The sequence below is a fragment of the Protopterus annectens genome, chromosome 2.part0 (assembly GCF_019279795.1).
Source record: "Protopterus annectens isolate FY-2018-M chromosome 2.part0, PAN1.0, whole genome shotgun sequence".
Taxonomy (NCBI): Eukaryota; Metazoa; Chordata; order Ceratodontiformes; family Protopteridae; genus Protopterus; species Protopterus annectens.
Genome location: NC_056728.1, coordinates 484579906 through 484607544, shown reverse-complemented (window position 1 = coordinate 484607544; position 27639 = coordinate 484579906). Strand labels below are relative to the sequence as shown.

The 27639-nt window shown below is 38.1% G+C and overlaps 1 protein-coding gene across 2 annotated transcripts in view; it reads right to left on the bottom strand.

Annotated features, from left to right (window-relative positions):
* NTRK2 (neurotrophic receptor tyrosine kinase 2) overlaps positions 1 to 27639 on the bottom strand; it is a 1124811-nt gene that overhangs the window by 958463 nt on the left and 138709 nt on the right. For both annotated transcript variants that reach the window (XM_044060895.1, XM_044060896.1), the window contains exon 5: positions 18428 to 18585. In XM_044060895.1, coding sequence (XP_043916830.1) covers positions 18428 to 18585 — 158 coding nt within the window. The remainder of the gene's footprint in view (positions 1 to 18427; positions 18586 to 27639) is intronic.

Below are 27639 nucleotides of genomic sequence, written 5' to 3'. Positions count from 1 at the left end.
GCTTGCTTAAGTATAAAATGCTCCATCTTGAAATAGAATATTTTCAAGAATGCATAAAATCCGAAATAGTACCAAAAGGTCTAAGAACTTGCCAGTATCCTACAGGCTTAGTTCCGGATTCCCAGTTTCATTTGGACCTTACTAAGCTCTTCAACAAACAAGGGTTGGATTTATTAGACCTGATGTGCAAGTATTTTACTGTATTGGCAGATGAACTAATGGATGCAGTCTCAGTCTTGGATGTACAAATTAAAACTCATTCAGATTTTGAGCATTATAAATATGAGTATTCACATATATTTCAAACTATTGACTTGTACATGAATAAGTCGATGGCTAATAAAATTAAAAAAGTGGAGCGGGACCATTTTCAATATCAAAAAGGTTCAGCTTATCTACACCCCTCAGTAACACAAGTGTGGAGTGCTAAAGGAGGAAGTGCCAATCACGCAGATGATGTCAAAGGAGGCCAGTCCAATGGTGGAGGTGGTGGAGATAACCAAGGAGTTATGAAGGATGCGAACGACGTAGTGACAGTGCAGCAAAATGGATCGGACGACATTACCGATAATAATACTCGTTTTTCTGAACAAAATGAGGAAATAAGAAGGAGCGAACACCTACAAAATTAAAATGCTTGGTGTAACCCTTTAATTCTTATCTGAACAATAACCAGGGTTTTTCAAGGGGGAGAGTCCAGAACAAATGGAATCAGCGGAAGAAACATAACAAGTGGAAGTAAATGAGGTAAATGATCCAAATGTACCTTGTAATCCAACTGTGATTATAAACACTGAAGGAGACTTTTACATTTACAATTTCTCCACATTGGATGTAACTGCATGATCTAGCTAACATTTTAGCAAAAGGACTTACCTTTATTCCCTCGAAAAGATTAGATATAACTAATTGCATTTTAGATTTAAAATTGTATGTCAGAAAACTTAATTTGATAGCACTTTTTAGTAATTCAAATGTGGAGCAACCTCAACAACTTAGAATTGCAAGTACACCATTGCACAATTTGTAGTATACATTTGAAAATGTATGTGAACTGGATTTTAGAATGTATCAGAATACTAATACAAATATCTGTGAAAAATATAACCCGAGTAGGGACGCACAAGCATGGTTAAAGGTGTTAAAGACAACTAATGTCAGAATCCTGAAACCAGATAAAGGTGGGGGCCCTGGTGTTCATGGACTTAACTAAGAAAATAAGATATAACTTCTTCTTTCATCTGATTCATATCAGCAGGTTTCATTAAATGAGTACAATATAGCAAATCAGCAGATAAAAATATATATATAAATAGTTTATTCACTGAAGGAAAAAATCATGTTGATTTATATAACTGTATGCTCATTTTAGCACCTGTAGCACCCACCATGTTTGGGGTCCCCAAAATTCACAAAAATATGTCCAACCCACCACTTAGACCTATCATAGACAGTAGGAATTCCGCTAAATACACGTGTGTGAAAGTGGTGTATTCAATTTTTAAAAAATATGTTTCAACAGAAGTTGCAATTTGTAAGGATTCCTGGTTAATTTTAGAAAACAATTAATGAAGTGGAGTTCAATGAACAATATTATTTTCTTACTGTTGATGTAAGAGACTTATATACATCATTATCACATGACTTGCATATTGAGTGGGTTGGTAATAAACTTAGTAGTAAGGTTGCCCCCCCCCTGCAGACATTGGTTTGGTAGAGAAACTGCTAGATATTGTGTTGTCCAATAATTATATACATTTTAAAAGGAATTTTTATCTCCAAAGAAGGGGGTAGCTATGGGTTCACCCTGTGGTTCCAGTTTTGACAACCTAGTGATGGCCTATTGGGAGTATTCCTATATTTTTAATATTGATGAAATTCCTAGTAAGATTATTTACTTCACACGTTACCTTGAGGATATTTTTCTATTAATTAGGGTAACAAAGAAGATGCACAAGACCAAGTCAACCACTTCAATCAGATCACTGAATTTTTAGAATTCACTTATAAATTTGTTGAGAATGAAATTTCATTTTTAGATGTTCATCTTGTTAAAAATTATGTAAATAAAAGGAATGAAGCTAAAATATATAGAAAAGCCTCCTAGTCTAACACATTCTTGCATTTCACAAGTGCCCATCCCCACCATTAAAAAGATCAGTTGTAAAGGGCCAACTTGTGAGAGCTGCCAGAATGATAACTACAGAGGAGGATTTCTATATTGAATGTGAGCATTTGAAACAAATGTTTATAAAAAGGGCATATCTGAGTACATTTGTGGATAACATAATTGACGAGGTCAAAAGTAAAAAATGTAATGGCTTCTATAGGCCTATTCTTAATAACACTAGGAATTCAAGTCCATTAATTGTGGAGAATATATTAGCAGTTGGAATAGTGTATCACTTCTAGTTGAGACTAGATTTGAAACTAATTTTACCTCAAGTTTTGTGACAACATTTAATCTAGACTATTACTATATAAAAAATATTTTATGTAAAAATTGGAATATTCTTATGGAAGATAAATAATTAGTGGAAAAATTTGGAGTTTCACCAAAATTTATCGCTAGAAGAGACAAAAATTAAAAGAAAATTATTTGAATGTGAGTTCGATTCGCACACCAAGCAGATTAACATGAGTGACTGTGGTAATTGCCTTTACTGCGGATATATAGCTATAGTTTCTTCATTATATGTAAATAATAAACATCTAACAAGTAGAATGAAACACAACTGTAACTCCAGGATGGTGGTCTACCTGGCTAAGTGTCAGTTATGTGAATCATTATACATTGGAAAAAATAATCGGAGACTTAGAGACAGAGTATATGAACACATATATAGTATTAATAAGCATAAATTAGATAATGTTTTGGCAAAACATATTAATCTGTATTCACAACATGCATTTAAGTTTTGGAATTTAGATCAAATTGAAAAAAATCCAAGGGGTGGACCATTTGAGGTTGAATTAGAAAAATTAGAACTTTTCTAGCAAATTTGTTTAAATGCGTATAACCACCCAGGCTTAAATGATATGTGTTCTATAACATGCAATTTAAAACTTAAAAGTTTAGTAAGATGAATATAATTACTGTCTTATATATTTTATTTATTGTTTATATATAATAATATGTGAATATTAATGATTGTCTTTTAGAACTCATATATATATATATATATATATTATTTAAAAGCTTTTTTAGGACTATTTAGTGTAGGCTGCTGTTGTTTATATGTATATCTTTATATTCTTATGTGTGGGTCCTTTAAATCAGATGGACTGGAAGTCATGTGACTTTTTTGGAGGGTTATTTAAACCAGTCAAATCATTGTTTGTATGTATCTGATGAACTTTAACTATTTGGTGTGGATGAAAAGTGCTTCATACAATACATTTGTTTTTTCAGTTGCTCCAGATGTGCTGCCTTTTTGGTTTTTGGTTTTTGGAAGTTTGACTTGCTTGTTTTTGGACTGATCAGATTAGACTGAAAACTTATTTTATATAATCATATTTGAGTGAAAAACTGTATTACACCAAACATACCTTAAAATTTGTTGTTTGCAGAGGTCAAGACCCCCCACACCCAATACTCCCCCACCCCCAATACCTCCCTTTCTTAAATATACATATGCCATTGCCAGACAACAATGGAGAAAACAGAAAAAATACAATCACTGCTGAAGCTCAAGCACGTTTTACAAAAAATTAATTAGAGCAAGCATACATTAAAATGTTGTAGTGGCAATCACTCCTAAACCCCCATTATAAGGGGGCTATGCCCCCCACCTCCTTAATTGAATATACTAATTCCGTGGTTGTACAGCAGTTGTGAAAAGTGAATAAACACATGCACAGTGAATTACTACTGTACTTTTTAGTTTTCAGTCACTCATGATTCAAATGAATTTCCAATCAATTTTATTTAGTCAATTAGGATTCAGCAAGATATTATTTATTCAAAACAACCAGCACTATATAGGTATACTTAGAATAATCTAAGCAACATAATATAAACAGCAAAATTATTGACAACAAAATATCTAAACTACATATATAAAATATCAAAAAACCTTTTGATTGGTCCACCTTGCTTCCCTACATCATTCTTCCATTAATATATAAATATAGAAAATTGGATGAATACCAGTGTTTCAGCAGCCTTGTTGATGACAAAGTCCTCTAAAATGCTAACACGAAAGAGCAAACTGTTTATGGTTGTCTCTGCCATATATATTAAAGGAATGCATCTTAGCTTTTGTCCCCCTAGCTCTTGTTATATTTGGTATTTCAAAATGCTTGGAGGCAATCCAGAATAAGAAAGAAAGAAAGAAAGTAAGAAAAGAAAAAGGGAACAGCTAGATACTTAAAAATTGTACATTCCTCATTCTAAACTCTGTACAGGTTCAATTTTAGTATAAGAGGAAAGGGTTCCTGCCAGTCACAATTTTTTTTCATCTCTTATGGCTATAAACATTAAGCAATTTTTCATTATTGCATTTTGGTCATTGGTAGGACTTGATATAAATAATAGAATATAACTCTTCAAATGATGATACCCACCAATCATCATACTATATAGCTTCTGTCATTGAATTAAGATTAAAAAAATAAAAAGATGTAAAGGTGGTACTTTAGTAAAGAGTTTAAGAATAAGATAAAGTTGAGTTATGAATAGATGCTGTCAAGACTGACATTTTAACCTATGTTTTAAATCTCAAATATCCTTAAAACTCCATTTATTTATTTAATATTTTGGAGTATTTACAAAAAAAAAAAATGACCGAATGAAGTATTAATTTAAATTTAAACTTGTCTGTGGCATATATTCACCTTTGTCTTACATCCAGATTGAGTAATTCAGTAATGAATATACAAAAAGAGCAGCAGTTCAATAGTTTGTCTATACTTTTGCTTAGCAAAGGAAGAAGAAAAGGAGATAAAGTTGTTAACTTTAGAACAAACCTGACTAATCTTTAAGTTACCAAGCAAAAGAAGAATAATATGGATGCATAGTCCAGATTTATTTCTTGAAAAAATTAAGTTTAGTAGTGACTGTTCAGTTTCTAAGGGTGGCCATGGTGGTGCAGTGGTTAGCATTGCCGCCTCACAGCAAGAGGTTCTCTGGTTCGATCCTCAGCTGGGGTGCCTTCTGTGCGGAGTCTGCATGTCCTCCCTGTGGTCGCGTGGGTTTCCTCCGGGTGCTCCGGTTTCCTCTCACATTCCAAAGACATGCTGCAGGTGGATTGGACACTCTAAATTGGCCCTAGGTGTGAGTGTGTGCATGTGTGTGCCTTCTGTGGAAGGTTGGGCACCGAGCTGGCAACTGGACACCATAAAACTCCACTGCCAATTATGAGCGGACAAGGTGATCCGCTGTGGCGACCCCTAACCGGGAAAAGAAGAAGAAGAAGTGACTGTTCAGTTTCTGGTACTTTGAAGTGGAATACAGTCATTCATCATCATAATACCTTCTTCTACATTAATCATTCAACTCTTAAAGATATAACACTGAGTACAAGTGATATTACATCTCTTATTAATCATTCTTATCAAAATTCGCTCGCATGTGTTATCTTATGAAATTCACTCTCATATGTTATCTTATGATCTTTTATTTCTTAGTCAATAAAAATAAACAAAATTATAAAAAAAGGTTGCCCTTTGTCTTCTTTATTATTTGCTTTGGCTATGGAACCTCTAGTCAGTTACATAAAACTTTACAATAATATAGTACAATTTAAAATAAATTATCAATATGTTTCCAAAATGCAGTTATTTGCTTAACATGTATTGCTAACAATAGGTAACAGATTGTTCACTATATAAAAAAAATCATTGAAATATTTTGAATCAATTTCAGGTCTAAAGTTCAAATAGAGTAAAATGAATACCTTATTAATTAACAAAGTGTTACATAATTTGACCGAAATTAATAATTTTAAATATATTATTAAAGAGAAATAATATGTGCAGGCTACTCTTCATTACAGCTGTAAATAAATATCAAGAACAAATTATAAAAATATTTTAGACAAATAAAAGCAATAACAAATGAATTGAATAAGTTATTCCTTTATGTGGAACATAGGCTTATTTTAATTAAAATAGTTATTTTACCCAAAATATTATACATTATGCATACAACTGTGTTAGTTCTTTCAAGAGACACATTATACAATTTAATGACATTTGTTTGAAGTTCTAATGGCACCCTCAACAAGGTTAAGGTTGGGACATTATCTAAGAGAGTTAAAAGATGGTGCAAACAATTTTTCTGACCTAGAAACCTATGATATAGCTTAGTTTATTAAAACAGTAACTTTGTGGTTAAATTCTTACAATTTAGCCAAATGGAAAAAAAAATGCATGAAACGGTTTGGTTAAATAAAGAAAAATATCATAATGCTACATGTATGTACAAGTGTTGAATAATGCTATGAAACTGCTGCTAAATATATTTTTATTTAAAAAAAACATCAATAATCCAAGAAATTCTACTTACATAAATAAAATATTAAAAGATTTAGATTTGTATTTACAAATTTATGGATGTAAAAGCATTAGGCTGGATTCATGAATGCCTATACTAAATATGCGCTAAGTTTACACCTTTCTGAGGAATAGAATACAAGCATAACTCCCATCTTCTTCCTTCTTCTTAAATCTGGCCCATTGTGTTTCACATTATTGTCTACACTATTTACACAAAAATGTCTAGCCAATTTAAACTTTCATAAAATGCTAACTTTAAAAAAACAGAGATATGATTTTATACTGTCTTTTTAATGGGTAAGTATGATCTGGATATAGAATACAAATCAGTAGACACTTCTTTTTTTAAGAAGATTTTCATTAATTTAAAAGTAGACCATTCCTAATTACTACAGTTGACAACAGCAGATATAAGTTAAAAAGAATATTTACCCATTATTTTATAAGCAATCTAAAACCAAATGACGTGACACAGAGATCATATTCACCCAAAATGTATAAACAAATGTGCCATCTTTATTTTGAAGACTATTTCTCAAGCTCAATGCCAAAAAGTGTAGTGTCATCCCCTTTGGTAAAAACTCTGTACCCATGAACTACCACATAGGCAGCAATCTACTTAACACTGAATGCGTGATAAGAGACCTTGGGACCCAGGTGAACAGTATTCTCTCCTTTGATAGTCACATTGCCACAGTAGTCAGGAAGTCCTTCTATGTGGCACACCTCATCATAAAAGGGTTCTCATCCAGAAAAAAAGAGGTCATTGTTCCCCTCTACACGTCACTCATTAGACCCATTATAGAGTACAACGCCCCTTTTGGAATGTACCTCACAAGACATCTGCAGCAGCTGGAAAGGCCACAGAAGTACCTCACAAAGAGGATTACTGGCCTCAAACAATTACCCTACACTGACCGCCTCAAAAAACTCCAGCTTTACTCCGTAGCATATTGCCTACTCCGAAGTGATCTCTGCGTAACATATAAAGCTATGTCAATCCCAGAGCTTTTGGACATACTACACCTAAAGAAATCCCAATCCCTCTGAGCTACATGCTCTAGGGACCTAAACCTTGTCACTACAATAAACAGGACATGCTGGAGGGATAGATTCCTGTCCCAGAGACGTCCTATACTCTGGAATAAGCTACCCATCTATGTCAAGCAAAGTTCTTCATTAGCACGCTTCAAGAAAAATCTTGATGAGTGGATGGGAAATAGGAAATACACCCCAAGGATCACTTCTGTGTCTCTGCTCGACAGTGGCACAGGAAAATAACTTTCTTGGGTGGCGTAAGCTATGGAACCTTACTGGCTAGGCTTATGTAGGCCCTTGGGCCGATAGCCTAGTACCTACCTATGAACCTATGAACCTATAAATAATTTATCGCTCCATATAGAATTGAAATTATATATAAAAAGAGAGGTTTTGACTCTTGGAGGTATCAGTCCTTAATCAAAAAAGATTACCAGCATATGGTTTGTAATTGCAAATTTCTACTACCTTTTTGATGAAAAAGTGTTTCCCATAAGCATTTTGGTCTGATAAATTCATATCAACTAAACGTGGTGTTTTTTGTTGCTCCAATTCTTGTACATGTACCCAATTCTTAGTTTCAATTTATCTGCAGCTAACAACCAGGAAAATTACTATAAAGAACAGGAAAATGAAATTACTCTTTCATTTACAGAGTTTACTATTGTCACTATTGTGTGTCATAACAAAATACCTGCTATTAAGATGAAAACAAAATGACTGGAGAATATAATTACTTGATCAAAAATGTAACTAATTCCTAGTAAAATATTAGTCTATCTTCTAGGATCAGTCTATGGCTGTTGTTTGATGTATTTTATTAATGTATATTGTACGAATTAATGTAGACACTTGGACAAGTAGTTATTTGTTCTATGTTAATGTGTTTGCTCTTGTATATAAAATTTTAATAAAAACGTTTTAAAAATAAGATGAGAAATGAGCTAATAAGCTGCTTTCTAGAAACCAAAGTTTTACTGCAGCCTTTATACACCACAAAAAAGCTTTGTTCAATAATATCAAGAAAACATTTAGTAGTGTGAGATGAGTGACAGCAGACTATATAAGCATATTTTCATTTTAGCCCATATAATTGGAACATTTTTCATATCAAGTATGCAAAAATTTATGGTTAATACTTAGCACATTACAAACTCCAACAATCTTTTCATGCTGAATGTCAGTAGGGAAGTTTTAGCATGTATGAGTCACTTTAACAAGTCCATTTCTTAATTTCGAAATTACAAAAGTTCTATATATCGAACCGAGAACCTCGAGATCTTGTAATCTCGAAATTAAGAAAAAATAAAAGTAAAAACATGTAAAACTATGTTTTTGCAGAAGTGAAAGCCCCCCTGCACCCCTCACACTACCTGCACCTTAAATATACTAACTCGGAGATCGCTTTGCAGTGAAGAGAACAGTAATTGGGATCGCTAGACAGTGTAGAATGGGAACATTACCATTCTCTTCACTGTAGAGCAATCTCAGAGTTGGTATATTTTAGTTGCAGGGGTTGTGGGGGGCTCAGGGGGGCTTTCTCCATGCAAAAACATGCTTTTACATGTTTTTATTTTTTTTTTCTATTTACTTTTTAATTTCGAAATTTCATAATGTTGAGATTCTGGGTTCAATTACCTAAGTCCCAAGATTGTGCTAGACAGTCAAGAGGAGAAGGTTAACACCTGCAATACACCTCAAGCAACACATAGCCCTTCTAATCCCACACCACCAACACCCACACATAGCAACACTAAACCCACATATGTGGAAGCCCTTAACAGTAACCTGCCGAAGCAACAAGGGCCTCCAAAGCTGAAATGCAAATAAGCACCAATCACAACCAAAGTGTCACATAGCTCACAACACCAGTGTGCCACACAACAACAGCCCCTAAGGCAAGACAATGTACCCAACACTTTAGTCATAGGTGACTCTATAATTAGGCACACTGATGTCCCACTCAGCAGGCTGAACAAGGAGAAAATTACAGTCAGCTGCCTGTCGGGTGCCAGGATCCACCACATAATGAATGCACTCAAGTCACTCTGCAACAAGTACAAGTATGACTCTGTCATTGTCCATGTTGGAGTGAATGACTTGGGACGTACCTCCCTGGACTACATGAAATGACACATGGAAGAGCTCTCAGATCATGTGGCCCAGGCAGGTATGACCCTAGCCCTGAGTAGCATCCTGCCTTCGCCTAGAATGATACCACAGTATAAGGACAAAATGATTGACTTCAACAATTGGCTAAGCTTCTAGTGTCTTTCAAAGGAGATCTAGTATCTGTCTGCCTGGGATGACATGATCGAAAGACCACGATGCTTTGCCAGAGATGGTCTGCACCTGTATCCCCTGGGATTCTGGTTGCTGGCTAAGGCTCTTGCCACCCCTATAATGCCTTTTTTAGGCAAAGTTCAAAGGACAAAACCACCACCGTAACAGGTACAAGCATGCAAAATCTGAAGGCAATGCTACTCAATGCTAGAAGTCTAAACCTCAAAATGCAATCTCTCGAGGCACTCCTAAAAATGGAGAACATCGATATCTGTGCAGTAACTGAGACCTGGTTCAAGGCTCCAGAGAGCACCCCTGCAATACCAGGCTACAAATCTTACCACACTTTTTGGCCACCAAACCAGAACAGAAAAACTAAAGGTGGAGGAGTGTCCATATTCACCAAGGATATTCACAACACCAGGCTAGTTGCCCAACACCATGTGTCTGAAATTCTCCAGGTGCAACTAACACTAGGTAAGACTGCAATCCAAATTGTAGCTTGCTACACATCCCCCACCATGCCCCAAGATTCCCACTACACCTTTCTAAACATACTGGAAAATATTAAGATACAACCAAACACCCTAATACAGGGTATTTCAACTACCCTGCCATTAACTGGGAAAACTACTCGTGTACCAACACCTTTGCCCAATAGTTCTTGGAATTCATAAATTCCAGCACCCTGGATCAACTAATCCTTAGTCCCACCAGGGGCTCCAATATCCTAGACCTGGTCATTACCAACATGAGAAATCGATGCTCCATGCCTATGGTCACCCCCTCGTTGGTCAGGTCTGACTTTAAGCTAATCACCCTTGACATCCACATCCCGACCCCATCCCCCAGTAAGGAAACCTCCATAAAAAACTTCTCCAAAGCCAACTTCATGCTACTCAAGTCAGAAGTGACAAACTTCATGACACCCATGCAGACGGGAACTGAAAGTTCAACTGCTGAATCCTACACTAAGGCACTGTACAAGCAAATCCACTCGTGCATAAATCATGCCAACCAAATAGAACCAAGATGCTCTCATCCAAAAAAAGGAAGCCAATCTGGTGGTCACCTGCCATAAACAAACTTTACAACAAAAGGAAGGAACTGTTGCAGAAAAGAGAAAAATCCCAGGATGCAAAAAACTCCCTTACCAGCCTCAGTAAGAAGCTGAGATCCCTCATAAAATCCTCCAAAGCTAGTTACGAAAATAAAATTGCCAAAGATTCCAAAGACAACCACAAGGCATTCTATAGCTATGTCAAGAATCTAAATGGCAGTGCTCAGATCTGCTCTGAGCTACAACAGAATGGCATTAAATATACTGATCCCAAGGATATTGCCAATATCCTGGCAGATCAAATCAGTGCAAACTTCACCCCCCTCTCACTCCCTAAAGGGCCCACCTCAATACGGAAAGATTGCCAAATTCCAGTAATAATGGCCACACAGGTAAAAAACGCACTCTCCAAAGCTAAGAATACAGCATCCATAGGACCAGCATCCATGGGACCAGACAACATCCCAGGCTGTGTACTACATGAACTACAAAATGAACTGGCACAGGAAAATAATTCTCTTAGGTGGCGAAAGCCAGGGTACCTTTGGCTAGGCTTATATAGGCCCTATGGCCAATAGCCTAGTACCTACCTATGAACCTATGAACCTATGAACCTCATCTAAGTGTCATGTTTAATCATAGCCTCACCTCAGGCTTCATGCCCACTGAGTGGCACACAGCTACATTTATCTCACTCCACAAGGGGGGATCCACCTTGGATCCTGGGAACTACCGTCCCCATCAGTCTGATGAGCCTGATCTGCAAGGCCATGGAACGTATTGTCATGGAACTTATAAACAAAGACATTGGCAAACTTCAAACACTGGACCCCACTCAGTTTGGGTTCGTGAAGGGTCGATCTTGTCTCCTGAACATGATTGACTTATTTGAATCAGTCTCCAGAGCTGTGGACAAGGGTAAGGAAGTCCACACAGCCTATCTGGACCTCGCCAAGGCCTTTGACACCATCCCCCACTCTGAAATCATAGATAAACTTACTAAGCTGGGCATTAATCCCTACACCACTCGATGGGTTGCCAACTGGCTTACTGACAGAACCCACACTGTAAAAGTAGCCGACTCCAAATCCAGCTCCAGAAAAGTGACAAGTGGAGTACCTCAGGGTTCAGTGCTGGGACAGCTCTTGTTTGGCATCTACTTATCTGAAGTACAGGCCAACACTAAGGGACTCTTGCTAACAAAGTTCACAGATGACTGCAAACTGTTAGCCATTATTGAATCCCCAAATGATGTGGATATTCTACAAAAGAGCCTTACAGAAACAGATGCTTGGTGCCAGAGCCATGGGCTCAAGCTCAATGCCAAGAAATGTATAGTTATCCCCTTTGGGCAAAAACATGTACCCATGAATTAACATATAGGTGGCAGTACACTAAACACCAAAAGTGTTATAAGAGACTTAGGGAGACAGGTGGACAGTGGTCTCACCTTCAATAACCACATCATCACAACAGTCAGGAAATCCTTCTATGTGGCACACCTCATCACTAAGAACTTTTTATCCAGAAAAAAGGAAGTCATTGTCCCACTGTACTCATCCCTCATTAGACTCATTATAGAATACAATGCCCCATTTGGTATGTACCTCTCAAGACATCTGCAACAACTGGAAAAGCTGCAGAAATACCTCACTAAAAGAATCACAGGCCTGAAGCAGATGCCCTATGCTAACCATCTAAAAAAAATCCACCTATACGCTGTCACATATCGTCTACTCAGAGGCAATCTCTGCTTAACATACAAGGCCATATCAAACCCAGAGCTGTTGGACATGTTACACTTAAAGAAATCCCAATCCCTCAGAGACACATGCCCCAGGGATCTAAACCATGTCATCACAATGAACAAAACATGCTGGAGGGATAGGTTCCTGATCCAGAGCCTCCACAGACTCTGGAATAGACTGCCCATACATGTCAAGCAGAGCACCTCTTTGGCCCTCTTCAAAAGGATATTTGTTTCAAGTAAATATAAAGCATATGTGGATCCAGTGAGAGGTATTACATCACCTCTGTTTCACTGTTTCATGATAGTGGATACAATTTCTTCTCTTTTAGTGAAATACAGTGTGGAAGGAGATGGAATTCATAAGCATGGTATGTAATGCAATAAGCCATACACCAAAAATTCTTATAAAAAGATGAAAAGATTCAGGAGAAAAAAACACTACTGTTGTAATTCAAAGACAGCTACAGTAAGTGGTGAGGACAGCAGATAACACCACTATGACCCATTTTCAGTCATCAGCCAACAGGTAGTTCACTGTAAGGTGCACCACTTCTTCAAGTATTGATGATGAGAGTGGGTATATGAATGAGGTCAGCTCCCGGACTGAATGGTGCAATAACAACAATTTGGACCTGAACATTAATAAAACAAAAGAAATTATTATTGACTTCAGAAAGAGCTCTGCCATGCACCTGCCCCTCAAGATCAATGGTGAAGAAGTGGAGAGAGTCCATACTGCAAAGTTCCTGGGGGTACATATATCAGAGGATATTTCTTGGAGTACAAACACAGGTCAGCTAATTAAAAAAGACCACTAGTGACTACACTTCACAAGAAGGCTGAGAAAAGCAAAGCTTTCTGTGAATGCTCTAAATACCTTCTACGATGAAGCCATCAAGAGCATTATCACCAGCAACTGTACTGTATGGTTCGGTAACAGCACAACGGCCCAAAAGAAGATGCTGCAAAGAATAATAAGAACAGCAGAAAAGACCGTGGGCACTAGTCTTCCTACCTCACAGGGGCTCTTTGAACTGAGATGTAAAAAGAGGTCCCACAAAATACTGAGTGACGCTTCTCATCCAGCGTATGGTTGGTTCACTAAACTTGCATCTGGTAGAAGGTTACGGAGAATCCAATGCAGGACCTCCAGCTTCATGAACAGTTTTTATCCAACTGCGAAAAGACTCATTAATGCAGATGCAAATCTGGTATCAAAACTATAATAGATTGTTATGCTGTCATTCTTATTTTTTCACATACAGTAATTCTATTTATTTATTGTATGCTAAATTTAAAATATTCTCATTCAAATGCAATTCCAATCACTTCCTTATGTGCAATATCACCCAATCTCACCTCTGCATATATTGTACTTTTCTTTTCATGAGTCAATCATCTAGTAGTCAGTGTTGTCCAGTGTATATAAATAGTGTGCAAGCATGTGTGTCAGCTACCAAGATATTTACTTTTGTACTATAGTTATTGTTTATTCTCTCATACCTATCATGTCTGCCTTTTTGTGTTTGTTTGCTCCTGTAAAAGAGCAGATACTCACAATTTTGTTTAGGTAGCACTTGCGTTTCTTAAATGACAGTAAAGTTTCTTTGAATCTTTGAAATTTTAAAATGAAAGGCATACTCTCAAAACTCTCATCATTATGGAGACATAAGCATACACAGAGCTGTACAGATATTACCCTGTGCACTCAGTCCATGATGTATGTATGGAACTACAGACATATTCATGCCAACAGAGGTGGTGGAACCAGGCACTGAAGTCATTAGAAATCCTTTAATCCATTGCTGTTCATGCTAGAGAACAGGTATACTGTAGTTGCACCAGCAAGCAAAAGTGGGCAAAAGTTCACAAAGTAAAGTTAACAGGCATTTGAAACATAGAATTATAGGGTTGACATTCATGGAGAGCAAGTCTATAATGAGATACAAATGCTGCCTTTCAAGTAGGAATGGATTGTGTTCTAAAAGAAGAGACAAAACTGGAACATGCTGTGGAGTACATGTTTAGTGAAACACTGGTAATGATGGTAATGAGAGAACATAACTGAAACAAACACATGGTCACACATAAGTGTGTGATATAAAAGTGTGCAAGGCAGGTTGTGCACTCAACAGTGTAGTAATGAAATGAGAACCACATAGAAAGGTCAGAAATCAAATCATCATAGCCATACAGGCACAACTTTAGTGTGTGTGTGTGTGTGTGTGTGTGTGTGTGTGTGTGTGTGTGTGTGTGTGTGTGTGTGTGTGTGTGTGTGTGCATGCATGTGTGTGTGTGTGTGTGTGTGTGTGTGTGTGTGTGTGTGTGTGTGTGTGTGTGTGCACTTGTGATATTTTCATTTCTGAACCACACATGTTCACTTTCTCAGTAGTCCAGAGGTCACAGGCTGCCATTACGTTTGCCCTTAATTATGTAAACTCAGTTTACTACAAACCAACCTGTTTACTGCAGTACATAGTGTATTGTAAGAATGTACTGCATCTTCTGCATACTCATAATGTAATTTACTGCCATTACAATGATATCATTTATTAATTGCATACACGTCAGTAATGCAAATGAAACAGCATCAACCATACATGTTATACCTATGGACCGCATAAATGAATATGGTCAAAGCTGTTTAACAAAATTTTAGAATGTTTGTGCAGTCAATCTGTAAGGACATAACACATTTTAAAGCTGCAGCACGTCTTAAGTCAAAAGTCCCAAAGTACATCCAAGGACATCCCATTCTTCCAATATCATCCACAGGATTAAGTAGTATCCTCCCAAGAGAGAGGTTGCCTGCCAAGAAAAACTCTTTCTTTTACAGATGGGATTTTTCATGATGGATTTATGCAACATGAGACAGCTCTTGGACAACATTCCCCTTCAGTGTCCCATCATGAGACATAATATTACATGGTACAAAAACAATAGCAAGGAGAAGCTTCCGGAATGGGATATTTCTCACATGAAAGATTTAGAAACAGTATAGTCTGAATATTTGTTTTTTTTTTTTCAAAAGGACCATCTAAATCATATAAAGACTTATGTTTGAGAAAGCTGTCATTATTTTTAAACAATTTCCAAATGACACAAAATTGAACAAGAGTCCTTAAATGTGTACCTTCATATCACCTCACTAGGAGCTGAGTGGAAGTCAGTTTTATGTCTGTACAATTTCTGACAAACTGTATATTTGAGATAGTGCAGCCTTTAAGCTGGCAGCCCTTTTGCACTGATAACTAGTGCCCCCATCTGTGCTGGTACATCTTGCTAAACAGGACAATCAAGCACTATTGGGTAGGACAGCAACACAATTAGAAATGACAAAATGTCTGTATTTAACATACTAGTTAAAACTTAATCCTAACTAAAGCTGCATTTGCATACAAGCATACTATTCAAATGATTTATTCAGCCTCCCCCTTTATCCTGCTTCTGCTGCAGAAGCATATTTACCTGTCCTTGGTAATTTATTGATTTTTTCTCAGCCACTGCATTCTTTACACATGCTCTAGAAAAGGAAAAGCATCACAACATTCTTCATCAGCAAAGATAACAACATTTGGGTGCATCTGTGCATGTGTGTGCATGTGTGTGTGTGTGTGTGTGTGTGTGTGTGTGTGTGTGTGTGTGTGCATGCATGTATATGTGTATGTGTGTGTGTGTGTGTGTGTGTGTGTGTGTGTGTGTGTGTGTGTGTATGTGTGTGTGTGTGTGTGTGTGTGTGTGTGTGTGTGTCTACACAGGCATGCTTGTATGCATTTGTGTGCATACATACATGCACTCTTCTGCAAACATGCAGTTATAAATGTTACCTCCGACCATAATCCAGATACGATTATTTTTAAGCTGCTGCATTCTGATCATTGCACAAATGGTCTACCAATGTTCCTTAGATTATGATATACCACCAAAATATCTTGTATTATACAACGAACCCCCATTAATATTCCAAAACGTGCACGCTGATTGGTCAGCGTGCACGTTGTAAATCAGTTATAGTAACGGAAAAAGGTCCGGTCACCCGTACTTTTTCCATTAGTATAGCTCTTTTTTTTTTTTACAGCAACGGAGAATGCAAGATCTCCGTTGCTTTTTGCAACCTGTCTCGCTATGTTAAATGAGTTTAACATAGCGAGAGTTGAGACAGCTTTAAAAAAAGTAACGGAGATCTTCCTTTCTCCGTTGCTTTTTTTAAAGGTGTCTCGCTATGTTAAATGGTTTTAACATAGCGAGACAGCTTTAAAAAAGCAACAGAGATTCTCCGTTGCTTTTTTTAAAGCTGTCTCGCTATGTTAAACTCCTTTAACATAGTGAGATACTTTGTAAAAAGCAACGGAGATCTTGCTTTCTCCGTTGCTTTTTTCAAAACTGTCTTGCTATGTTAAACTCCTTTAACATAGCGAGACAGTTTGTAAAAAGCAACGGAGATCTTGCTTTCTCCGTTGCTTTTGCCCACAGCTCTGATGTACTGCGTAAGCATATGCATGCGCAGTACATCAGAACTGCCGCAGAATACCAGACGGCTGCGGAAAGGCAGCAAGGATGCATTATACAATGCCATTATTTAAGAAAAGTAATTATTTTTTTCTTAAATAATGTCATTGTATAATAGCAATAACCCACTTCTGGGTGTGGGTAATGCTGGATTTACCCATGGTTGTTTTTGTTTGGCCACTCAGGCTTCGTCCTCGTGACCAAACCACACCAACCGTGGGTAAATCCAGCATTACCCACACCCAGGCATGGGTTATTGCTATAATATTTCACTCATCAAAGTATTTAAAAAGTTCTTGATCATTCATTAACAGATACCCTATGAAACTATCATGATTATTTAGTAACATGGTTTCACAAACAAAAATGAAATTACACTGGAATGGCAACATACTGAAATATGGCATTTTATGTATTTACATCAGCATTTATCTTAAACCTCTGTAACATTACTTAAGTTTTTAGATTTGAGAACAGGAAATGAAAAAGGAAGATTAATGATATTGAGCTAAGACTTATTTTCCTAAGATATGATGTACAGAATGACAGTTTATGATGTGTGTAAATAACTTGTGAAACATAAGATGTTTAAAACACAGGTATAGACTGCAAGTTTTTTTCTAGATATCACTAACATTTTAGAATACTTAAAATATACTCTGCTTCTCATGCATTTTTCATAATGCCAGCATTATATATATTTTTTCTTTTTGTATTATTTGTTGCTCACATTTTATCAACTTGTCAGTCACATATGTTTGCATAGTTTAGTACAAATAAATGTAACAGCACTCAAAATCTTAAAGTAAGGACCAGACAACATTCTCGTATAATAAAGTGAATAAATAACAACATTTGACATGATACATTTTTCAGATACCTGACGTATGCTATTTCTACAGTTCTATGGATAAGATGACTTTGTTTTTATGATGCCGTTGCCTAAAAAAGCTGTCAGTTGTCTTTTTTTGCCAAACACATTTATTTGAGTTTATCATAAAGAAACGATAAAAACAGAAAAAAATCTGTCACTTTTAATTAAAAGATTTGCATTCTTAAAACTAGATGGCCATAAGAGCAATGAAATTTCAATACCCGATAGTAGATATCACCTTTTTAAGATAATTCCAACATGGATGATATATGAATTCTAGGAAAACTTATCCGGGAGTACAATAAATCTAAAAACAATAACATTCTATTGCTTGTTTACTGGAAGTTATCCAAAATATGTATGCATGGCTGTGAGCATGCTCCTTACTGAAACAAGGACAACAGAAATGACTTACCACAGCTGGGAATGTCCATACTGGCCAGGCTTTTTTTCTTCTTGTTTTCATTAATACATTCTAAAGACTGAGTTTCTAAACCAAAAAGTGCTGCCCTTTGCATCAGCTTAATCCACATATTGTCACAGGAGCACTGAAGAGGGTTAGCTGTCAGAATCCTAAAGAAAAGATGTGTATTATTGCCTCAGATTATTATAACCCCAAATAAGTGCATGAGACAACACATAATGCAGTAGTCACACAACATGCAACACCATGATGTGCTCAAAACTAGCATCCATTTTGTGAATTTAAGTTAATTAAAGGGCATGCATTTTGATCAACATTAATAACCACTGTACTATTGGTTTAGCCATACACCCCAAACTGATAAAATGAGTAGTAAAGAATGAAGGTTTGTCTTGATTTGATGTTAACTTTTATAACTAATGATACAGTAAGTGGGATACTTTCAGCATAAATTTCCAGGACTTCAGAATCAATCATCACAACTGAATTCACATTCTTAATAGTGTAGAAAGAATTGTAGCTGAACATGAAACATGGTTCAGTCTAGTTTAAAAAACACGAGAGTCAGGTTTACTGATGAATTATGTAAGGTAGAGATAATGCACCAAACATGTATGAGATGCAGGTTAGATATACAACAAACAGGTTTTAAGAGGACAATTGCCTCCACACACAAGGTTCTTCTTTAGGCATGTCTTTATGCAATTATTACTGCATTGTGAATCATAAATGATCAGATAATTTTTAATCTGTATTATGAATATTTAAATTTACATCAAAAACAGACATACCTTAAGGTTGGTCAAAGAGTATGATAAGCTTGACCTTCTCTATGTCCAAATTACCATAGGCAAAGTCCCATACCATATCTTTGTAAGATATAGGTCTCCCTCTATGACCATGGAAACTCATAACACATACTAAAACATACTGAAAATGCACCCTATTCAACCCAACATGTTGCAGATTTGTTTAGGGAAATCCTGTCCAATGTATGTTAATGGATGCCAATAGACAGCTTTACTGTATTATTGCATTGTTTAGCCTGTTTTAACAAAAAAAAAAAAAAATACTATCTTGCTTGCTCGTTTCCCACCTTTCCTAGCCAGTATAGTCCAATCCTCAGGCTTTGCTTGTCTCAGGACTTTATTTTCTGTGCTCAGAGCTATCCAGACCTTGCTGTGGTAGAGGGAAGTCCTACTGCTTACCAGTGGGACTGGTGAGCATTGTACTGCCTATCTAACACTAGAGGAGTGGTTTCCAGCTCTGAAATTGTAATTTTATTAGCCTTTTGGGGCTGATTTCTACCCCTTTCAACTTTCTGGCTTAAAAACGCGTGTGCTTGCACATTTTTCGCATCATGCAGCACCGCAGGGCTACAGTTAAACTATTCCAGGTGCCATAAAGTCTGCTCTTCAAATTTTCCCTTAGAATTAGCTGGTTTCTCAGTAGTAGCACTAAAATCTGACCCCCTGTGACTAGCACTTGCTCTAGAACCTGCTGGAAAGCACTAGGAAGCTTGAAACTGATACAAGCACTCAACTCTCCTTGTCAATAAGGAGAAATTAATCGTAGGTACTAAACAGCCTATAATTGCAAAGTACCTTGCAAAGGTAAGGGAAAATAGCTCTTGTACTTTACAAAAAAAGCACCTAAACAGGCATGTCCAAGGGTCAGCTTCTGGTGATTTCTCCTCTCCACCTGGTGAATCTGAGCATACTGGGGCAATGTGGCAACTACCTCATGTACACAAACAACCCTCTCCTCCTACTACCCAACAATACAACCTGCAAGAGATGCACTTACATAGCCAAACTGGAAACAAAGCTCTTTCTGGCCAAGATTGTGCTAGACAGTCAAGAGGAGAAGGTTATCACCTGCACTACACCTCAAGCAATGCATAGCCCTTCAAAACCCACACCATCAACACCCACACATAGCAACACTAAACCCACATATGTGGAGGCCCTTAACATTAACCTGCCCAAGCAACAAGGACATCTGAAGCTGAAAAGCAAACAAACACCAGTCACAACCAAAGTGACACATAGCTCACAACACCAGTGTGCCACCCAACAACAGCCCCTAATGCAAGACAATGTACCCAACACTTTAGTCATAGGTGACGCTATAGTCAGACACACTGATGTCCCACTCACCAGGCTGAACAAGGAGAAAATTACAGTCAGCTGTCTGTCGGGTGCCAGGATCCACCACATAACGCATGCACTCAAGTCACTCCACAACAAGTACAAATCCGACTCTGTCATTGTCCATGTTGGAGTGAATGACTTGAGACATACCTCCCAGGACTACATGAAAAGAGACATGGAAGAGCTCTCAAATCATATGGCCCAGGCAGGTATGAGCCTAGCCCTGAGTAGCATCCTGCCTTCACCCAGAGTGATACCACAGTATTAGGACAAAATGATTGACTTCAACAATTCTGGTGTCATTCAAAGGGAATCCAGTATCTCTCTGCCTGGGAAGACATGATCGACAAACCACGATGTTTTGCCAGAGATGGTCTGCACCTGTCACCCCTGGGATTCAGGTTACTGGCTAAAGCTCTTGCTACCCCTATAGTGCTTTTTTTAGGCAAGGTTCAAAGGACAAATCCACCACCATAGCAGATACAAGCATGCAAAATCTGAAGGTAATGCTACTCAATGCTAGAAGTCTAAACCTCAAAATGCACTCTCTTGAGGCACTCCTAAAAATGGAGAACATCGATATCTGTGCAGTAACTGAGACCTGGTTCAAGGCTCCAGAGAGCACCCCTGCAATACCAGGTTACAACTCTTACCACACTTTTTGGCCACAAAACCAAGACCAAAACACTAAAGGTGAAGGAGTGTCCATATTCATCAAGGATATTTACACCTCCAGGCTAGTTGCCCAACACAATGCATCTGAAATTCTCCAGGTGCAACTAACACTAGATAAGACTGCAATCCAAATTGTAGCTTGCTACAGATCCCCCACCATGCCCTAAAATTCTCATTACACCTTTCTAAACATACTGGAAAATATTAAGATACAACTAATACTGGGTGATTTCAACTACCCTGCCATTAACTGGGAAAACTACTCGGGTACCAACACCTTTTCCCAACGGTTCTTGGAATTCATAAATTTCAACGCCCTGAATCAACTAATCAATTGTCCCACCAGGGGCTCCAATATCCTAGACCTGGTCATTACTAACATGGGAGATAGATGCTCCACACCAGTGGTCACCCCCTCATTGGTCAGTTCTGACCATAAGCAAATCACCCTTGACATCCAAATCCCACCCCCAAAGCCCAGTAAGGAAACCTCCATAAAATACATCTCCAAAGCCAACTTCATGCGACTCAAGTCAGAAGTGACAAACTTCATGACACCCATGCAGACAGGTTCTGAAAGTTCGACTGCTGAATCCTTCACTAAGGCACTGTACGAGCACATCCACTCATTCATGAATCGTGCCATCCCAAATAGAACCAAGATGCTCTCCTCCAAAAAAAGTACGCCAATCTGGTGGTTCCCTGCTATAAACAAACTATACAGCAGAAGGAAGAAACTGTTGCAGAAAAGAGGAAAATCCCAGGATGCAAAAAAACTCCCTCACCAGCCACAGTAAGAAGCTGAGATCCCTCATAAAATCCTCAAAAGCTAGTTGCGAAAATAAAATTGTCAAAGATTCCAACGACAACCACAAGGCATAATATAGTTATGTCAAGAATCTAAATGGCAATGCTCAGACCTGCTCTGAGCTACAACAGAATGGAATTAAATATACTGATCCCAAGGATATTGCCAATATCCTGGCAGATCGATTTGGTGCCAACTTCACCCCCTTCTCATCCCCTAAAGGGCCCATCTTAATACCAAAAGATTGCAAAACTCTGGTAATCATGGCCACACAGGTAGAAAAAGCACTCTCCAAAGCTAAGAATACAGCATCCATGGGACCAGATGACATCCTGGGCTGTGTACTACATGAACTACAAAATGAACTGGCACCTCACCTAAGTGTCATGTTTAATCATAGCCTCACCTCAGGCTTCGTGACCACTGAGTGGCGCAGAGCTACAGTTATCCTACTCCACAAGGGGGGGAAATCCACCTTGGACCCCGGGAACTACTGTCCCATCAGTCTGACAAGCCTGATCTGCAAGGGCATGGAACGCATTATCATGGAACTTATAAACAAAGACATTGGCAACCTTCAAACACTAGACCCCACCCAATTTTGGTTTGTGAATAACCAATCTTGTCTCTTGAACCTGATTGACTTCTTCAAATCAGTCTCCAGAGCTGTGGACGAGGGTAAGGCAGTCCACACAGCCTATCTGGACCTTGCCAAGGCCTTCAACACCATCCCCCACTCTGGAATCAAAGATAAACTTACTAAGCTGGGCATAAATCCCTATGTCACTCGATGGGTTGCCAACTGGCTTACTGACAAAACCCAGACTGTAAAGGTAGCCGACTCAAAATCTAGCTCCAGACAAGTGACAAGTGGAGTACCTCAGGGTTCAGTCCTGGGACCACTCTTGTTTGGCATCTACTACTCTGAAGTACAGGCCAATGCTAAGGGACTCTGGTTAATAAAGTTTGCAGATGACTGCAAACTGGGAGCCATTACTCAATCCCCAAATGATGTGGATATTCTACAAAAGGGCCTTACAGAAACAGATGCTTGGTGCCAGAGCCATGGTCTCAAGCTTAATGCCAAGAAATGTATTGTTATCCCCTTTGGAAAAAAAACATGTACCCATGAATTACCGCATAGGTGGCAGTACACTAAACATTGAAAGTGTGATGACAGACTTAGGGACACAGGTGGACAGTGGTCTTACCTTCGATAACCACATCGCTACAACAGTCAGGAAATCCTTCTATCTGGCACACCTCATCACTAAGGGATTTTCATTGAAAAAAAAGGAGGTCATTGTCCCACTGTACTCATCCCTCATTAGACCCATTATAGATTATAACGACCCATTTGGTATGTACCTCACAAGACATCTGCAACAGCTGGAAAGGCCGCAGAAATACCTCACTAAAAGAATCACAGGCCTAAAGCAGATGCCATATGCTGACCGTCTAAAAAAACTCCAGCTATACTCTGTGGCATATCGTCTACTCAGAGGTGATCTCTGCTTAACATACAAGGCCATGTCAAACCCTGAGCTGTTGGACATGCTCCACTTAAAGAAATCCCAATCCCTCAGAGCCACATGCTCCAGGGATCTAAACCTTGTCATCACAATGAACAAAACATGCTGGAGGGATAGGTTCCTGACCCAGAGACTCCCCATACTCTGGAATAGACTGTCCATACATGTCAAGCAGAGCACTTCCTTGACCCTCTTCAAAAGGAACCTTGACGATTGGATGGGAGATAGGAAATTCACCCCGGGGATCATGTCAGTTGCCCTGCTAGACAGGGATCCAGGGAATTAAATATTGTGGGAAGAAATATCCAGGGGAATTGCTATGGGTAGGCTTGTATAGGCCCTAGGGCCGATAGCCTAGTACCAACCTATGAACCTATGAACCTATGAACATACTCAAAATAAGCACAAACCAAACTAAAAAAAAAAAAAACAAGCTATGAGGATAAAAAAATATATAATAGCAAATATTACTATAATTCCCAACAAGGTAAAAACTTCTTCAGCAATCTTAGCAAGCAGCTCGAGGGACTAATTAAGTCTGCCAATTATACATCTGAGCAAAAATAGCCTCCCATGCTTAAGGCAATGATAAGGCATACTTTTTATTTGGGTTATGTCTGCAGCTTCAAAGGCAATATATAACAATGACCCAAGCTAATTGTAAATGGAGTGACCTGTGCTGAGCCAGAAGATAAAGCACATCTACTGGCTACCAAATTAAGCTCAAATTTTACCACCACTCCCCGTCATCCTTCAGGAAATATCCTCAACCATAACTCCCCCAACTATCACTAAGGAGCAGGTCTTCAATGCACTCTTCAAAGCCAAGAACTCTGCATCAATGGGCCCAAATAATATCCTAGGATACCTCTTTAATAGCATGAAACATGAACTTTCAATGCCACTAGAATCATTATTTAACTGTAGCATCCAGGCAGACTTCATACCAAGTAAATGGAGGACAGCAACTCTCTTCTCTCTGCACAAGGGTGGGCCACCTATGGACCCATAAATCTTACTAGTCTCATATGTAAAGCCAAGGAAAGAATTATCTTGGAAATAATAAATAACAACACAGGAAACCTTTAGACAGTGGATCCAATTCAGTTTTGTTCAATCACTTACTGGTCATGTTTATACAGCCTGGTGGACTTCTTACGAAGGTCACAAAAGCAACGGATAAAAGCAAAATGGTGCATACGCCTACCTCAACCTAGCCAAACAATTCAATACAATATCCCACTTGTGCAATGTAGACAAACAAAGCAAATTAGATATAAACCCATATGTCACCCATTGAATAGGTTCACAGATGGGACCCAAGCAGTTAGGATAGGGATGATTACATCCACAATGAATTTCAGTCACTAGCAGAGGCCATCAAGGCACAGTAATGGTGCCTTTTTGTCATCGACTTTTCTGAAGTCAAGGCCAATGTCAATGGCCTCTGGCTGACCAGGTTTGTGGATGATTGCAAATTAGGCACAGTTATAGAATCTCACAAAGCCTCAAAGCCACAAATACCTTCCAATGAGGTCTGACACAGGCTAATAACCAGTACTAGAGCCACTGTCTAAAACCCAGTGGCAAGAAATGCATGAGTATCATTTGTGAAGATGGCTACCCCTGGAAACTGCCACATTGGTAATACATCCCTAGGAGTAGGCCCAGTGGTCAGAGATTTGGGAATTCATATAGACAGTAACCTGGCCTTTGACAATAATGTGTCTACAGAAGTAAGAAAATAATTCTGTTACGCAACTTATAAGCAAAGGTATGATACCTAATTCCATGGATATCATTGTTCTACTGTACTTGGCCCTAATCTGACCAGTCACGGAGTACAATGGAATACATTTCACGGTGATTACAGAAAACAGCAATCGGAAGACTGTAAAAAGATGCTTTCTGAAATGAATGCTTTATGTGGTAAGCAAGCCTTCACGCTACACTTCCCACATCCCCATTTATAATTGCTCTCTAAGTCACCATTACTTGAACAAAAGCAGCATATTTGTTTTTTCACAAAATCAGATCTTTATCTTATTATTTTCTTCATTTGCTTTGGAAAATGAAATTGCATTTCAGATATACTCTTCTTGAATTTCTCCAAGTGCTGGTGTTTTGAAAAACTGAAATGCTCTAGGACTGGATGGTTAAGCATTTGAATTGACTCTTGTCATGTCATGTTCGCAAGCTGCTCTTGATGTAAAAGTTTTTTAGTAATTTAATGTACAGGCATGGATAAATAAATTGGAATGATATACAAATATTTATATAAATTTGTATTTTATTATTTTAACTTTGATTTGGAGTTGTATGTCTGAATTGCGTGAACTGGAGAATAAAGAACACCAGCTTTCTGACAATTCAATCTTCACCTTATTTACCAACTACTCAGGCAGATGATACTGTCTCATCTGAAGAATGGCACACTCAGGAGGATAGCACCACGTTATGGCCCACTACAGCATCACCAGCAGAATATGGATTTACACACCTGGGGCAGGAATAGAACCTACAGCCTCCTGACCTTTCAGCATCCAGCATGATCATGCTGCCTGCTAACATTTTGACATTTTACCCCCCACACACCCTTTTTATATACATATTATACACACACACACACACACACACACACACACACACACACACACACACACACACACACACACACACACACCCTTATATACAGATGTACTAACTCAGTGACTGCACCACCATCAAGAAAGTACAAAATTGCCATAAAAATGATAAAACAGATGGCTCAGCTAAGCCTACAAATGTGGAATCATTCAGCATTATCATCATTAACCCTCTTTTTGCCATTTTTACATGAGTTCAGGGTGCTATATCAGCTTTTCTGACTTAACTTGATTCAGTGCCAATTTTACTTTTTTTGATAGTCATGCCTGCCTGCCTGCCTCAGGTCTTCTCTCACACAATCCATCTATGTCTTGGCTAAACATCCTCCTATTCTTTCACCTTTTTCCTGCATTCCCATATCTCCTCCACAAATCATCTTTTACTTTCTTGCGCATGTCCAAGCCATCTTAATATGTTATCCCTGACCCTCTCTTTTATTGTGGCTACTTTGGCTTATGCTTTGATGTCTTTGTCTCTTTGCCTGATCCATGTAGAAATATAAAACCATTCCAGGAGATGTAAATTTTAACTACATACAACACCTAAAGTGCAATTACAACAGCACAAACTCTACTACTCCCAACTTTATTGCACCCTTTCTATTTTCTCTAACATCCAAAAAAAATCCTATTCAATAACGTTGAAAACTGCAATAATATTTCCATTTACTTCAATGTAATGCGGTCTCGGAGTTGGTATATTTAAGTAGCGGAGGGTGTGGGGTGTGCAGGGGGGGCTTGCCCCCCCTGCCTATACCATTTATTTTTTGTTGTTGTTGTTTTTATTTATTTTTTTGTGAACATTTGATGTTTTAACAGTTCGATCACTAAATGTCGACCTTTAGTGATTCAAACTGTTAAATATTCGATGTTCTAATATAGACCCTGATTGCAAATTTTTTTTATAAGACCTGTTGCTCCTATTACTACTGGAACTGTCCGGCTATCTTTCTTCCACATTGCCCTCATTTCTGCCTGCAAATCCTGGTATTTTATGACTTTGTGTCTCTGTACACAAGACACTGTAGTCACTGGGTGTAGCAATTTCAATGATCAAGGCTACCTCTGTCTTCTTTTCATGAACTACTATATCTGGTTTTCTCACATCTAATTTTGAACTGTTGGTAATGGTGATCCCATATGACATAAACTTCATAATTTTCTAAAGTGGTTTGAAGCTCATGTTTCCATTCTTTTTCAGACACTTCAGTACCATAATGTTTGCAGAATCTCCAGTGCAGCAGTCTTGACATATTATTATGCCTTTCAGTATACAGTGCTTCTGCCATTAGTATCTCACAACCAGCAGCAAGGTGTGAGACTGTTTCCAGTTCTGTTTTACAAAACATACATTTATCTGTTTCTCCCACATGGTCAATGGACTTTATAA